This window comes from Pungitius pungitius, chromosome 1, assembly GCF_949316345.1.
Source record: "Pungitius pungitius chromosome 1, fPunPun2.1, whole genome shotgun sequence".
Classification (NCBI taxonomy): Eukaryota; Metazoa; Chordata; class Actinopteri; order Perciformes; family Gasterosteidae; genus Pungitius; species Pungitius pungitius.
Window position 1 is genome coordinate 15084333 of NC_084900.1, and position 15600 is coordinate 15099932.

The following is a 15600-nucleotide window of genomic DNA, read 5'->3' on the forward strand; positions in this document are numbered from 1 at the left end:
GTCTTCTTCGTCTCCGTCTTTGCTTCCTTTTAACAGCAGCGGAGGCCGAGCCGGGACCCACGAGCTCTGGGAGACATTTGTCCCCCCGTGCCGTGCTCTGGGAGACATTTGTCCCCCCGTGCCGAGCTCTGGGAGACGTTGGTCCCCCCGTGCCGAGCTCTGGGAGGCTTAAGTGTGGGCTGAGACGTACGTGGTCCTGAGGAATGTCGTGTCCCACGTCCTCCTGTGTGTCCTGTTAGCGGCGGCTGGTCCTCCGATGAGCTCCCCATGCGAGATAAGAGCAGCTATCACACTCCTCTATTCCCTCCATGCAGCTTTTTCTATTAGCTGGGAGCTCGCATGTTCAAACGATGATGATAATGATGATGATTACGATGATTGGTGTCATTAAAAGTGATACTAGTATTTTCGTAGTTGTAATTTGAAACGCTGCTTTCATCCACCGGGAGAATAGAAAAGCTCCTTCATTTCTTTTCTAACAAAAACAAGGAACCCAGCTGAGCTTCAACATTACGTATTCCGGGCGAGTCGTGAAAGGGCAGCGCGCTGCGCCGAGGACATAAAAGAGCAGGAAGCCACCGGAGAAGAGCGTGTGAGCAAAGCGAGGCCCCCGTCCCCAGCAGCCCATCACTCAGTCATCCGCCGCAGTAATTCAATCCCAGCGTATTTGTCAGCAAACACTTTGTCTCACAGCTCTGCTTGATATTTTCCACTTGGGAATTAAATGTGTCTTCTTATATTGCGGCTGCCACATTGTCCCTTTAGGTGTAATTCCTGCAAAATCGCAATTGAAGTCGGTGGCAGCAAGTGACAAATGAAGCAGGGGAAAGCTAGCGAGCGCTGAGAGGATGTGATGTCTAACGCCCCCCCCCTTTCCCTCCCCAGGCAAGGAGCGCATCGGGAGCGAGTCCAAGTACGAGCAGGAGGGGAAGGTGCAGTTTGTGATTGACGCGGTGTACGCCGTGGCCCACGCCCTCCACAGCATGCAGAGGGACCTGTGTCCCGATCACCCTGGCGTCTGTCCACAGATGGAGACCGCCGAGGGGAAGACTCTGCTGAAGTACATCCGAAACGCCAGCTTCAACGGTGAGTGACGCGTGGAAACCTTTAACCTCTACTTCTCTCTTGATTTATTCCCTCAGTAAACATTGTAAACATGAGTTTATGGTCTCAGTCTCTAGTTTCAAATCTTCTTCAATACAGCATGATGTTCATTTAGTGACTGATGGTCCATTACAGTCAAAACCCTAACCCTCAGAAACATAAAGCGGGCGTGGGGGGGGGGGGCTGTTAGGGTGGAGTTACCTTGTGATTGACATGTCACTTCCCCAAAGTCCAAATATGGTCACTTGCATTCGCTGGCTGCAAAAAAAAACCCAGATGGTAACAGAAATACAATTTTAGAACTGGAGGCTTCAAAGTCACAGTCCACAAACCAACGTGTGACGTTACCATGGCTACGGCCACTTGGTATCTTCTCCGGTCTGTTGGGTAAATCTATCCAGTTCACAGCAAACCTCCTAAGGAGAAGGAATGTGCACTTATTGGTTTAACGTGTAAAGTTCCTGCTGGTTAGCTTAGCTTAGCACAGTGAATGGAAACGGAGGGATCACTTAGCGTGGCTCACCTCCAAAGCGCACAAATGAATTTGTGTTTCATCTCATTTGTTGAGCTTTGAGGAGCCGTTGCCGGGCGTTACGTGAGGGGGGGGACGCACTTCGGGACAACCTCTCTAAGAACAGCAAACGTTCTTTGATTCGTTTGAAACAAACAAGTTGCTAATTAATTAGAGAGGAGCTATTTCTGCCTCCACTCTGAATCAGGGAGGAACTGATTACATGGTGTGTGTGAGGTCACAGTGACCTTCCGACCCCGTCTCTCGCATTGTCACGTTCAGTGTCTATTTGTGAAATTGTCATGACATTGTGCCCCGACGTGGATGTAATCTGGTTATTTCACCTTTAATCCTGGGATGGAGCTGGTTTCCGGACAGCAAATCTGCATATTTCACCAAGATAACCATGTCACTAGAAGGTTTCTGTAGAATCATCTTATCCTAAAAAAGCAAACCGGTTTCATAGAATGCTGCTTGTCCACCATTATCATCATTATGACTGTGACCAGATTAAATGTAATCAATGAATCAATACCAACCCCCCCCCCCTCTGGTTTCATGCGCCTCTTCCTGTGGGCTCCTGCAGTGAAAAGCTGCAGGAGCTTCATTCACAGCTCGCGGCTCGCCCTCATTTTGTGGATGTGTGTGAGATGTTGGGCCCATGTGATGTGTTATTCAGGTCAGCACAGAGAGTGATGGCAGGACGCTTGACAATTAAAGGCAACTAGCGATTGATAACGGCTCCGAGAGGCAGGAGTGAGCTGGAGGAACGTCCGATAGAGACCCGCGTCGTCGCAAACTTCCCGTTGTGTTTATTGATTCTGGATTAGATTCAGCTGGTCCAGGAAGAAAGCAGCGTTATCTTCTCCCACAAGCGATTGTGTCTCTTATCTCGAGCGTGAAAAACTCGCCGCGCTGGGATGTTTTACGTGTTGGGTATCCCAGGAAATGACGAGGGAACGGACTTCACGTTGTTGTAGCAACAGGTCGATAAAGATCCTCGTGCTCTGTTTCATGTGATTCTTTTTCATTGTATGTTTCTACACAATAAAAACTGCAGTCTCAGTGAAAGGAGGGAGAAGCAGAGTTGTGCTTCATGGCCTCCTCCAGTGAATACATGAAAAAAGGCATCGACGTATACTTACTTACTACGACTAATTCTAATACCTAGCAAGAAAGGAGCAAATCTTTTACTTGTTGGGGACTATTTTGTGTTGCGGATTGATACACATTACTGGTTCCAGCAGCAGGGCGCTGTATGTGGGATCAAAGTAAACAGCAGCCGTCGTGTTTAGCATAATTAAGTGCACTGTTGTGACTCCTCATGTGTTTTTAATCGCTTTTTGGACAACAATGGAGGAGCAGAGTCCCTTGATACATCAGGCTCTGCCTCCATTCGCTCCCCGCTGCTTTTACTCCTTTGTTGGGATTTAAATCCACAAGAGAAACATAGAATCTCACCAGGATTTCTTCTTAAACTGATCATCAGCACGACAGCATCGCGCCGATAACGTACTGGAATCAATTCGTTTATCACAATATCACCGTCTCTGCCTCTCCCACACGGTCGCTATGGCCCAGCAGCCATCTGGACACCAGCTGAATAGGAGAGAAACGCCGTGCTGATGCTCAGCTTCTGCGGATGATTCACCTCGCTGTGGCGCTGACGGAGAAAAGCGTGGTTGTTTAATCCGAGCTCAAAATAAGATCCCTGCCTGACCCCCCCCCCCCCCCCCCCCAAACCCTCTTCCTTCTTTTGTGTGTCTGTGCCCGCGTCGTGTTGTGCCCCTCGTTGCGTTTTGAAAGGCAGGAACCACGCACGTCACCCTGTGAGCTAATGTCTGTTCGAGTGCCTCCTTTGTTGATCCGAGTCCCGCCGCTGAAGAGTGAGAGGCCCCCGACAAAGAAAAGGGAAACGGAGGGAAGGGGGGTTGGGGGGGGGGGGGAGTATAATGATGCGAGAGGAACCCAGCGGTAGACCCCCGGTCCACCCACGCCGCGCCACTTCTGCAGCGTCTCAGTTCTCAGCCACAGGAAGCAGAAAAGAGCCCTTTATTTATTTGTTTAGAGTCACTGGTGTCTCTTTCCTGAGTGACTGCTTGTGTTTGTTTGTCTGCGGGGGGGTTGTTGTTGTTGTTGTTGTCGTCGATACCCTGTCAGCGTCTTTGTTCACCGTGTCAACGAGTCTCCTGTCTCGTTTGGAGTGAGTGCCTCCCACACTTTCCCTCTCATTCTTTAGCACGAGGGCGTTTTGTTCTGCTTCATTTGTACCTGCGTTGTTAAAGGGGGGGGGCGTGGGGCGTATGTGCGCCGTCACACGGCACAGCAGGCGGCGAGGAGGGCTTCAAGGTCTCATAAACCGACTTTTATGAAGCCAAATGGGGTCACAAAGTCAGAAAGGAACATTTGGGTGTTTTATTCAAACGGCCCCCACTTATTCTGACACAGTTCTGTCTGCTTTGTCCTCTCATTGTGAGCCTGGAACTTTTGGAGGATGCTCGATGACAAAAGTCCCTGGAAGGGAAAAGCTGGAAGGAGATGAAATTCCCTCCCGGGCTGAAAGGGACAAGGGAAAAGGTGTCGCGTCCCTCCGGCCAAAAGCCACCAGCTCTGTTCCAGATACAAGGGGCGACTTGCTCCCACACGGCCTCTGGACATATGCTCCCGGTCCTTCCTCTAGACTTTTTATAGCCGCAGCTATTACCGTCCTTAATTGCCACGGCGAGTGTCATCGACCTCCCCGTCCCATTTCAAAAAAATGACATCTCCATCGGCGCCCCCGCCTGCCGCGCAGGTGACTTCCTGTCAGACGCAGCGGAGACGACCTCATCAGCAAAGCAGACCTCGTGGAGAAAATACAGCACAACCTATTTCTCCCCATTAATGCCATTCAACGTTTACCGCCGCCAGGCATCAACGCCATATCTGCCTCCGACTCCGGGGGGGGGTTAGTGAAGGCGGGGGGGGAGGGGGGCTGGAGGGCCGGCGAGCCCCGCGACAAACACACGTTCAAAGAGGAGAAAAAGCAGATTCATTTTCAGGTGTCCGTCCGTCCTCTTCGAGTAATTAGTGATGCTTCACTCTGCTTGAGACAGGCTGAGCACTCTGGGAGCAGATGGGGGCCGTAGGATGCTTTGGCTGACCTGTTTACCCCCCCCAACCCTGTTGTTGTCCACTGTGTGATTGCTTACGGCCCGACGAGGTGTTTCATTAGGATTCTTGTGATGCAAGGTCGTAGAAGCAAGCAATGCGCTGAATATGGAAATGAATTCCTCCAGAGGCCCCCGTGCTGCTGCATAGGAAGCAGCTGGGGGGGGGGGGGGCTTCCTTCTCTCAAAAAGGTTGAATATTGGGGTATTGTGTTTGTAAATGTAAACATAGTCCATGAAAGCTCCCGCCCCTGTGAGGGTGAAAAGGTCGGGTTTCTTTCCTATTAGAAGAGGTGCTGCACGCTGTGACACCATGTCTCACCCCCCCTCCCTCCTCCCCCCTCTGTGTGCAGGCAGCGCCGGCACCTCGGTCGTGTTCAACAAAAACGGAGACGCCCCGGGCCGCTACGACTTGTTCCAGTTCCAGCTGACCAACTCCTCCACCACTGAGTACAAGGTGGTGGGACACTGGGTGGAGAACCTGCAGATCAGGGTACGACCCATGTGTGCGTGTGTGTGTGTGTGTGTGTGTGTGTGTGTGTGTGTGTGTGTGTGGAAGAACGTGGTGTGTGTGTGTGTGTGGCTGTGTGTGCGTGCGTGTGTGCGTGCGTGGCTGTGTGTGTGTGGAAGAACGTGGTGTGTGTGTGTGTGTGTGTGTTGGTTATAAGATTGTGTAAACGTTATTCATAAATGTGCAGACAGCTGTGTGCGAGGTGGTACTCAGTCACACCTGAGTACGTCTCCACCTGCGACTGATGCTGCAGCTCCACACAGGCCTTTATTCAGAGGTGGAGACGTATCTGGAGGAGCGTGGAGCTCTGACAGATCTCAGGGCCCCACAGAGGGCCCACAGGATTCATGCAGACAATAAAACTAGTTTCATTCCACTCGAAGGCAAACGCATTCTCTAACGTGCACGTGCTCTGTGGAGGGTCGAGGCCGAGCGCTGTGCACGTGCACGTGCCTCCGGTTAATCGTCACATGCAGATGAGCTCATTTACATAATGGCTTTCAGGTTGAAGAATTCAACTCGATCGGATGGAACAACAACGTGGCCTTTTTTTTGGTGTGAGTACAAACTAAAAACGCTGCTACGGCTCAATTATATCCCAATCCGACCGTAGCACGTGGGGGGGGGGTGGGGGGGGGGTTATCCTGCACTTTAACCCCAAGCTTTAATTAACATCTTAAAATGAAGAACCCGAGCAGAACTACGGCAGCCGCGTGAGTCCGAGGTGTCGAGGAAACGCTGTGCTTCCGGTCTCCATGGCAACAGAGCCGTTGGTCTCATTACTGTTTCCACAGTGTAATCGGGAGGTTTTCCAGGGAGAGCCATTCATTGTCCAAATAACAAATGGCACCTCGGTGCCCCCAGATAAATGGCAGATGATAATCTATCCAGACGGTGCAGATGCAACACATTAGTCCCACAGGCACACACACACACACACACACAGTGTGTAGCTGTGTACCTGCAGTAATTGGCGGCGCTTTTAGATTCCAGTTGCATGTGATGATACTTGTGGAGGTCTTTGTTTGTGTAACGTGAGCTTCGGGTTCGAGTGGCGAGACGGGGTTCAGCCGGCTCTTGATGGGTTGAATTCCATTCGTCACCACGGAGACCACCAGACGGACAGCGAGCAAAGACACCACCTCAGAGGAATCATTTGACATTTTGGGTCAAAAACAGGCCTTTTCTACCCAAGAAAGAGGCCGAGGAGACGCGGCACACTGTGAGCAGATCTGCTTTCCTAAAACTCTCCAATTAGTGTGTTGTGCGTTGGATCAGCACAGGCAGGTGTAAAGACGACATGTGGGGGCTTTACGGGGGCTTTGTGCAGCAGACTGAGACACTGCCAGGCAACTAGCTGTGTTTCTAATTTAATGGATTAAATAAATGAGATGCTACAAGCCAATTAGTAACTTTTTGAGGTTCTGCATCAGGGGGGCTGTTTCCTCACTCTTCTAGTCTTCCCAAGCTAAGCTAACATTAGCTCTGTGTTCTGACGGAAGGACACGGTGGTGGTACCAATCGGCCCCGGCGGAGTAGTTCTGTAAACAGGAGTTGTGCTGCGCTGCGTCCTTCTGTGGACCTGCTCTCCCTCATGAAACATTCACAAAGCCACGTTAGTCGAGCATCTACTTCCGCCACTGCATTACAAATCCATTTCTACATTCGGTGCGAATCTCCAGCTGCCCTTGGTGCTGCTGCTGCTGCTGCATGCAGTTTGCATCCAAGCAGCACTGTGCAGGGAGGCAATGACTGCAGCATGTGACCCAGTGCAGCACAACACCCTGGGATGCGTAAGAAGTTCTATTTATTGAGACATGTCGGTAGTATTGAGAGGCACAGTCTGCCGGCGTCTTCTTCCCGCTCGCCTTCTCGGTGCATCGCCGCCACCCGTAGAGGAGCGTGACGGCGTCCACCTGCCGGCAGCACTGCGTGTTACGCGCCCCTTGTGGCCACACGTGGGACAGCGGAAGAAGCGTTAAAATAAATCAATTCTCGACAGGTTCTGAGGCTCCGCAGGGTTCCTTCACGTCAGGGGGCTTAGCTGGTGTTCCCCTCCAATTTAGTTTAATGCGACGCCACCTGATGATGTCATCGTCTCTGAGAGCACCTTTTTAAATCCTTATATAATATTAGAGCTGATTATGACATCAAACTAAATCTGCTTAGCCACTACTGCAATGTGTATTTTTTTATTTTTTGTTTCTCTTAATTGGTAACTGGTTATTTTGGTGCGTCGCTGTGAAACTGGAGAGTCTTCTTTTTAAACCCGCGGATCAGTACACTTTCATCCCAAATCAAAAGATCAGCTCACAGTATTCTGAAAGCTTTTTTAAAACCCGGAGAAATATGTAAGAGCCCTAAAGATTCCATTTCCTCGTGGCTTTTTTAAGGCTGACTTATGCATTGAGATTATAGTGCAAGTTTAAACCATGAAACACCTCGGGGCCTTTTTCTGGAGTCGGCTCTCCGGCGTCTCTGTACTGCACGTCTCTCACATTGATGCCGAGATCATATACAGGAATAGCTCCGCAAACTCTAAAAACCACATATTTCATACCTCACAAGCTTCAGTGATAGAACATTAAGACATAATGTCTTTTGAGTCTCCCAATTATTATTATTATTTTTTACCTCAGTAAATGAAGGTGGGATGTGTTGCCATGGTGATTCCAATTACTTTCGAGCAAAGATGTACTGCGTTAGCTTAATTGTTTCCTGCATTGTACTTTGGTCCTGCCGAGGAAAAATCCAGGGATCGATGGCTCGGTTGCGAGTGTTAAATCGCAGGTATTCTTCTTCACATTCAGCGATACCTCCGCTCATCGCTAACCCCACCCCTCTGTGTGCCATCTCTCCACCAGCTGGAGGAGCTGCAGTGGCCGGATGGGGAGCAGGAGGTGCCCATCTCGGTGTGCAGCCTGCCCTGCAAAACCGGGGAGAGGAAGAAGAGGGTGAAGGGCATGCCGTGCTGCTGGCACTGCGAGCTGTGCGACGGCTACCAGTACCAGTACGACGAGACCTCCTGCCGCCTGTGCGCCTACAACATGAGGCCCAACCCCAACCGGACGGCCTGCCAGCCCATCCCCATCGTCAAGCTGGAGTGGCACTCGGCCTGGGCCATCATCTCAGTCTTCCTGGCCGTGCTCGGCATCATCGCCACCAGCTTTGTCATGGCGACGTTCGTGCGCCACAACGACACCCCCATCGTGCGGGCGTCGGGCCGCGAGCTGAGCTACGTGCTGCTCACCGGCATCTTCCTGTGCTACATCATCACCTTCCTGATGATCGCCAAGCCCGACGTGGCGGTGTGCGCCTTCCGCAGGATCTTCCTGGGCCTGGGCATGTGCATCAGCTACGCCGCGCTGCTCACCAAGACCAACCGCATCTACCGCATCTTCGAGCAGGGCAAGCAGACAGTCACGGCGCCGCGCTTCATCAGCCCCACCTCGCAGATCGCCATCACTTCCAGTCTGATCTGCGTGCAGCTGCTGGGCGTGCTGGTGTGGTTCGCCGTGGACCCGCCCAACACCATCGTCGACTACGACGAGCAGAAGGCGGTGAACCCGCTGCTGGCGCGCGGCGTGCTCAAGTGCGACATCACGGACCTGCAGATCATCTGCTCGCTGGGCTACAGCATCCTGCTGATGGTGACCTGCACCATCTACGCCATCAAGACGAGGGACGTGCCGGAGGACTTCAACGAGGCCAAGCCCATCGGCTTCACCATGTACACCACCTGCATCGTCTGGCTGGCCTTCATCCCCATTTTCTTTGGCACGGCGCAGTCGGCGGAGAAGGTGAGTCGTTCCTCTCACAGGAACATTCCATCTGGTCCGAGCCCATAGGAGGACCACCGCAGACCGGAATAGCACAGAGAGGAAGTACCAGAACCCTGAAGCGCCTGGAGAGCGATGCGGGAGAGTTGGGGGGGGGACATTTGCTGCTGATTTCATAGATGAATCACACCCTCAGCAGCGATTAGGACTTCATTAGGATACTGGCGGCGGCTCGCGAGGCGGTAATGTGTTTAGCTTTCCCCTCTATGCGGGTTAACTCTTTCTTCCCTCCCGGCTCGCACCTCGGCGCCCTGGAGGCCTCAGCGCTGTCGTCGGGGTGCAGCGAGGCTAAGCTCGCTCACCCCAGGTTGTCCAATATCGAAAAGATTTATCCCAAACCAGCTGACACTTATCACCCGAAAAGGATGGAGAGCTGTAGGACCGTTTGTTGTTTGGCCGTCGCTTCTCTCTCTTCTCTCTCTTGACTTAAAGCCGTGTCCCCATGGTCCACACCTGTGAGACTCAGATCCGGAGCTTCCACCCAACCCCTTCGCCCTGCGAATCAAACGCACCGCTCGAGTCACATGACAAAGACAAAAATGATCAAACAGAATGTACGTGACTGCAAACTACACTGAACAGAACACGAGAAATCTCTTACCGGTGACATCCGTGACCCGAGCACCCGAGCGGGATTATGATCAAATGAGATGGAGACATAATAAAACATCCCCCCCCACATTCAGTCATGCCTAAAGGAGAGCTTCCCTGGCACAAAACGAACACACCTCACGCGCATGGAACCACTTAGATTCTTGTAAGTTGTCTCCTGTGCCCACGAGCCCCTTTGAAGGGAGAGCGCGCCGCCACCATTCATTAGTAATGACTCACTTGTTCATTCCAGCTTCCACCAGGTAAAAGAGGAACGCCGCCGCGTCTCTCTCTCAAAAAAACACGGGAGTTGGACTCGACAGTTACTGAGTCGGTTGGAATACGTGGAGTGGGGCCTGGTTTTAAAATGTTTTAGATGCAGTCAGGTGTAAGAGTTTTGGGGGACACTCGGAGTCACAAAGCCTTTGTGTTCGCCAGTTGAACAGCGAGTCTTTATGAGTACAGGTAAATAATTCATTCACAAAGTGATGCCAAAGTGAGCCAACAGCGTCCTATAATGCTCCAACCTTTAAATGCTAAGCAAACGCATTCAACTCCTCTTCTGCGTGTCCATCCAACCAACCTGTCCATCCATCCTATTTACCCTTCCATCAATCATCCGTCTGTCCGTCCACTAAATCTATTCACCCATGCATTTAACCATCTTCCCATCTCGCCATCGTCTCGCTTGGACCAAAAATGCGGCACCAATGGAATTCGGGGCCCTTTCAGCGCTGACTTCTTTATTAGAGCGACACACACACGGGACGCCGAACCTCAAGCGGCCCCCGGCTGGCTGCTGCGTAACGGAGAGAAGGTTTTATATCAAATGTACCTCCATGGCGGTCGGTGTAGTGGAGAGGAGGCCGATCCCGTGGACCCATTACCCGAGGCCTTCTCCGGCGCCGCCGAGAGCCTCCTAATCGTCACTTAGTGAACGGAGTCCTTATCGCTGTGTACATCTACAGTACTCAGCCCGTACCCGACTAAATTGCCTTTGCAGTAAGTACATCCCTGGTGGGCATAATTAGGAGGATTACCCTCAGCAGCTTTTTGTCTAAATGGAAGACATGTCCTGGTCGTGGCTGCACGCTGCCAGTTGGCTCGTCAAAGAGATGCAAAACTCCAGAGCAGCCGTTTGATTTTGGGTCTCGATGAGGCCGTTAATAAAACATCACCGCGGCTATAAATAGAGAAGTTGCCGAGCAGTTGGGGAAAAAACGACTTCATGTATTTATTTATGTTAAAGCAACAGGATTCAATTATGGATGCTGTGTGGAAAGCTAAACATTTGAGTTGGGTCGGGGAGAAATTTGGGTCAGGCTCTCGTCGGATTGGCGGCGCGGAGAACTCGCCCTCGGTGATCAGCGGCGAGGGGAAGGAGGGCTTCTGGTCTGTGTGGGAATGAAGAAAAGTCTCCACACACTTGAGTGGGAGGAAGTCGGTTCCGGTTCTGGGGGGGAACTCATCCAAAGCTCGCTCCGACCAAACTGTGTAGCGTTGCCGTGGTTACCACGTACCACAAGGTGCGAGCTGCGATCCTCTTCCGCTTGATCGCTCTCTCCAAATCATCTCCGCAGCAGAAGCTGCGAATTCACGACTCCCACACCAGAGAGGGGGGGGGGGGGGAGATAACCTCACGGCTCTCCCTGCAGCTGGTGGTGCTCACGCGGTTCTGAATGCACGGCGCGCCCGCCAGATGGTTGCCTCTGCAGGAGGAGGCGCGGGGACGAAGAGGCCGATGGCGGCGGGCAGCGCGACGATCGGGAGGCAAAGGCGTCACAATGAGTCCCGTAAAAAAACCTCGCTGCTCCTCCAGCGGCCTCCGATTAGGGAGGAGGGCTTCGGGCTGCTCTCGAAGCCACAAGTGCCCCCCCCCCCCGAGGCCTTAAATGACAAAAGGAGCCGAACAGGCTCTTGCGTGCTGAAGTGCTGCACTCGCCGACCTCTCAGCCTGATGAAGTCGCTCTGAAACTCGTGTCAACCTAAAACGGGGGGTTACGTAAGCTCGCGATTACCACACATCACAGGCAGAGGCGTGGCGCCGAGGAGACGACCTGCGCGAGGCTCCCATGAACGGCCTCAATCCTGTGAATAACCTTTGCCCCCCCCCTGCTCCGGTGGGGCTCTCGCGCGCCTCTAAAGGCAGCGGAGCCAGAGGGACGAAGCCGCTCGCTGGGTCGGATGAATTTAGATGAATACGCGAGTGGTTGAGATGAGAGATGTTGCATGGGGGGGGGGGGGGGGGGGGATGCGGCGATGGAGGAGGTTGCGTGAGGGTGCTCGCCGTCCTTAACACGCTCCAGCCCTCCCCGATCGACTGAGTAGCTGCAGGTCAGGCTTTAATAAACGCTGCTGGATTATTGTTACTATTCGCATGACTGCCCCCCCCCCCCCCCCCCCACACACACCCCCTCAACCCCCGCCCCCATGTTGCATATCTGTTCATGTAAGATTACCCTCCCAAAAAATGTCATTGAATAGAATTATCTGTTGTTTGCATGTCGTTATTCAGTTTCTCTCATGTTCAGTTATGCGGCGCTGGTTATTATTTGGTCTATTAATAAAATATACAGAAATATAAATAATAATAGCAGTAGATGAATATTTACTTTAAGGAGGGGGGGGGGTCTCTACAGTGACATGCCACAGACGTTGAGCCCTCATTGGGTGAATGAGCGCGTCGTTCTTCCTATTGACACGAATCCCGTTTCCTCCCGTTTCCTCCCAGCTGTACATTCAGACGACCACGCTGACCATCTCCATGAACCTCAGTGCCTCGGTGGCACTGGGCATGCTCTACATGCCCAAGGTCTACATCATCATCTTCCACCCCGAGATGAACGTGCAGAAGAGGAAGCGCAGCTTCAAGGCCGTGGTCACGGCGGCCACCATGTCGTCGCGTCTGTCCCAGAAGCCCAGCGAGAGGCCCAACGGCGAGGCCAAGACGGAGCTGTGCGAGACCCCCGCCGCCGACCCCATGAGTAAGTGAGGGCCCGACGGGGCCCCAAAAGGTCACGTGCACAAGAGGAGAAACGTGCGCACGTGTGTGTGCGCGCCGTGAGAAATGGAAAAAAGCTCCTTCTGACTTCTTCCTGTAAATAGAGTCCCAAATGTCCATTAGAATGACACCAGTAGACCAGGTCATCCTCTGAAGGTTGCATGATCCTCATGCACCAAGAGCCAAGCACATTTATGGGGGGGGGGGCTTCAAAGGTCAGGTTTGTAATATTTATGGCGGAGCCACATTATGCAGACGTTTGTCATAAAACAACTATTTCTGGATCCCAGTCTGCGACGAGTTAATAAAGATGAGGACGGGAGATCTGCATGTGAACACATGTTCGTGCTGGGGGGGGGCGCTGACCCAGGGAGGGGCGAATGAGACGTGGTTCTCCTCCTCCTCGTGCTTCTGGAGCCACACAGTGCCATTCCAGTGGTTTGATTGGGGGGCGGCTGATGTCATCCTCAGGCTCCTGATGAAGTGGTTTTTGTGCTAATGACTCCCCTCTTCATCTGAAGAGCACGATAATACTAAGTAACGGGGGGGGGGGGGGGGGGCGCGGCGTTTGTTTGGAGCGATAAGCAGCACCACGTGAAACCGGTTTCATCTTGAATTTGGACCATCGTTGCCATGGAAGCTCTTTGCTCTCTCGCGACATGTCAGGAGGAAGATGAGATGATTGACAGCTCCTGCACGTCAACAGCTTCCTCCCCCGCGGCGCTTCTAATCACACGGAGCGACCTGTGGGGAGCACCCACAGGTGCCCCCGCCCCTACAACCCCCCCCCCCCCCCCCCCCCCACGGAATTCCACCTATAATGCGATGCTCCCAACAGTCCTCACCCGTGTCTGTCGGGAGCCAAATAGTGAGTGAGTGAGTGAGTGAGTGAGTGTGTGTGTGTGTGTGTGTGTGTGTGTGTGTGTGAATCAGAGGGCTGATGCAGTGTATCAGGGGATGATGGCGACGTATCCTTTGCTGCACACATCTGGCTCAGTGAGCATCGAGGCTGAAACCTTCACATCTGTCGCAGCAACGTGTCTAAAGTCCCCGGGGGGTTAGAGGGGGGCAGCGAGGCCCGTCCCGAAAGTGCAGCGCGTCATTCGCTCCGTGTGAGTCTCTCACCTTCTGTCTCCCCGACACCGATGTCTTCTCGTCTCCCCCCCTCACCCCCCCTCCCCAGCACACTCTCACCTCCTCTCCCTTCTTCTTTTCAGCGGCAGGAGAAGTGACATTTATTAATGGCGAATTTATGTGCATGACCGCCCCCCCCCCTCCTAACCTGAACTGTGCCTCGACTGTCCCCAGAGACTGTCCGTCAATCCCTGTAACCATCAGAGCGGCAAACACCCCCCTTTCAGGGCCCATCAGCCCAGTGGCAGATGACTCACTGGAGTGATTTATGGGATTAAGAGCATTAGAAGTTAGGAGTCCTACAGCGGCGTGATATCGTCATGGTTACGCCTCCTGAAGATCCTCCCCGATCACAGCGGGCTGGAAATGCTTCACCCCCTCCCCCTCCCCTCCCCCCCCCCCCCCCCCCCCCCCCCCCCCCCCCCGACGTGGAGGATGTGAGGAAGCTTTACGGATCAGCTCCAATGAGGACGGAGAACGGGGCAGAAAGAGAAGCTGTAGGAGACCAATAAACACAAATTAGGACATTGGTGTATGTTTTTACACACACACACACACATTTAATCCTGTTAGTTAACAGCCAGAATCTGCTGTACATTCCCTAATCTTTTATTCATCATACTTCCCGGCCAAATTAACTCCGGCTTTAAAGAAACGGTGCGACTTTAATTGCAACGTCCGCGAGAGCTGGTTGCCATAGCAACATTAAAGCAGTGGAATGAGAATTTATAGCAACGTCTCCGATTAAAAACAATTTGAAAAGGTTCACATGGTCACTCTTCAAGGAACCCGTCCTGGTTCCCGGCGCCGGCCGGCTGATCACATGACCTCGGTCTTAACCCTAAAACCGCCTCTTATTTATCTTTTTTTTTTGCCGCAAATGCCTTCACTCTGAAGGCTGGAAGCTGTTTCTCATGAGGATACGCGCACAGACACACAGACACACACACACACACAGCACCTAGGCACTCAGCCACATTCTGATACGTTTCCATGGCGATCCATTCAGGCCGGGATCACATTGCATCCCCTAGTGTTTGTTGTGTGCTCGCTCGTGTGGTGTTTTTCTTTTTTTAACCGCTAGTTAACATCTGAAAATAGAAACTAAGGCTGCACACGGGGGCTTTGTGATTTGAAATGATACAGAAAACACTGCGACTGATTGAACCCAGCTGGTGAAAAAGGAGGCTCAGCGCAGCAGGACGCAGTTTACCAACTCAAGATGCTTTTCCTTTATTGTATTTTATTGTTGTTGTGTTACTTGTGTGGTTTGAGCAGAGTCTCAAAGTAAAAACCTTAATATGTATTTTTGTTCACTCTGTTCTCAGGTCAAGCCACCAAGAAAACATATGTGAGCTACAACAACCTCAGGATCTGATCCGCTCGAGAAAAAGAGAATGCCGTCCTTTTATCTGTGATTTTTGGAGAAAAACAAAAAGGGAGGCGGCGGCGGGGGGGGGGGGGGGGGGGGGGGGGGGGGGAGGAGAGGAGAGCAGGCATCGTGGCACCACCCGTAGTGACGGTGCACCCCTGGACCTCCATCCTGCCCCGAAACGGGACTTCCCCACGGAGGGCCCCAAGACTGTATGTCCCCCCCCCCCCTCCCACCCCACCACCTCGTGGCCCCTCTGATGGAGAACGACTCGCCTGCTGAAGGGTCACTGTGAACGAGGACAAACCACGAGGAACCAAAAAAAAAAAAAAAAAAATCACAAAAGAAGGGGACAGTGGATCTGCTTTCCTTTGAAGTGTCGTTAAAG

At 52.5% G+C, this 15600-nt stretch overlaps 1 protein-coding gene across 1 annotated transcript in view; it reads left to right on the top strand.

The window, feature by feature from the left end:
* The window catches only part of LOC119222468 (metabotropic glutamate receptor 7-like), a 44128-nt gene extending 28825 nt beyond the window's left edge, over nucleotides 1-15303 (top strand). The window contains exons 6-10 of the mRNA XM_037479167.2: nucleotides 886-1086; nucleotides 5118-5257; nucleotides 8140-9075; nucleotides 12437-12689; nucleotides 15169-15303. Coding sequence (XP_037335064.2) covers nucleotides 886-1086; nucleotides 5118-5257; nucleotides 8140-9075; nucleotides 12437-12689; nucleotides 15169-15218 — 1580 coding nt within the window. The 3' untranslated portion in view covers nucleotides 15219-15303. The remainder of the gene's footprint in view (nucleotides 1-885; nucleotides 1087-5117; nucleotides 5258-8139; nucleotides 9076-12436; nucleotides 12690-15168) is intronic.
* Nucleotides 15304-15600: the final 297 nt, after the last annotated feature.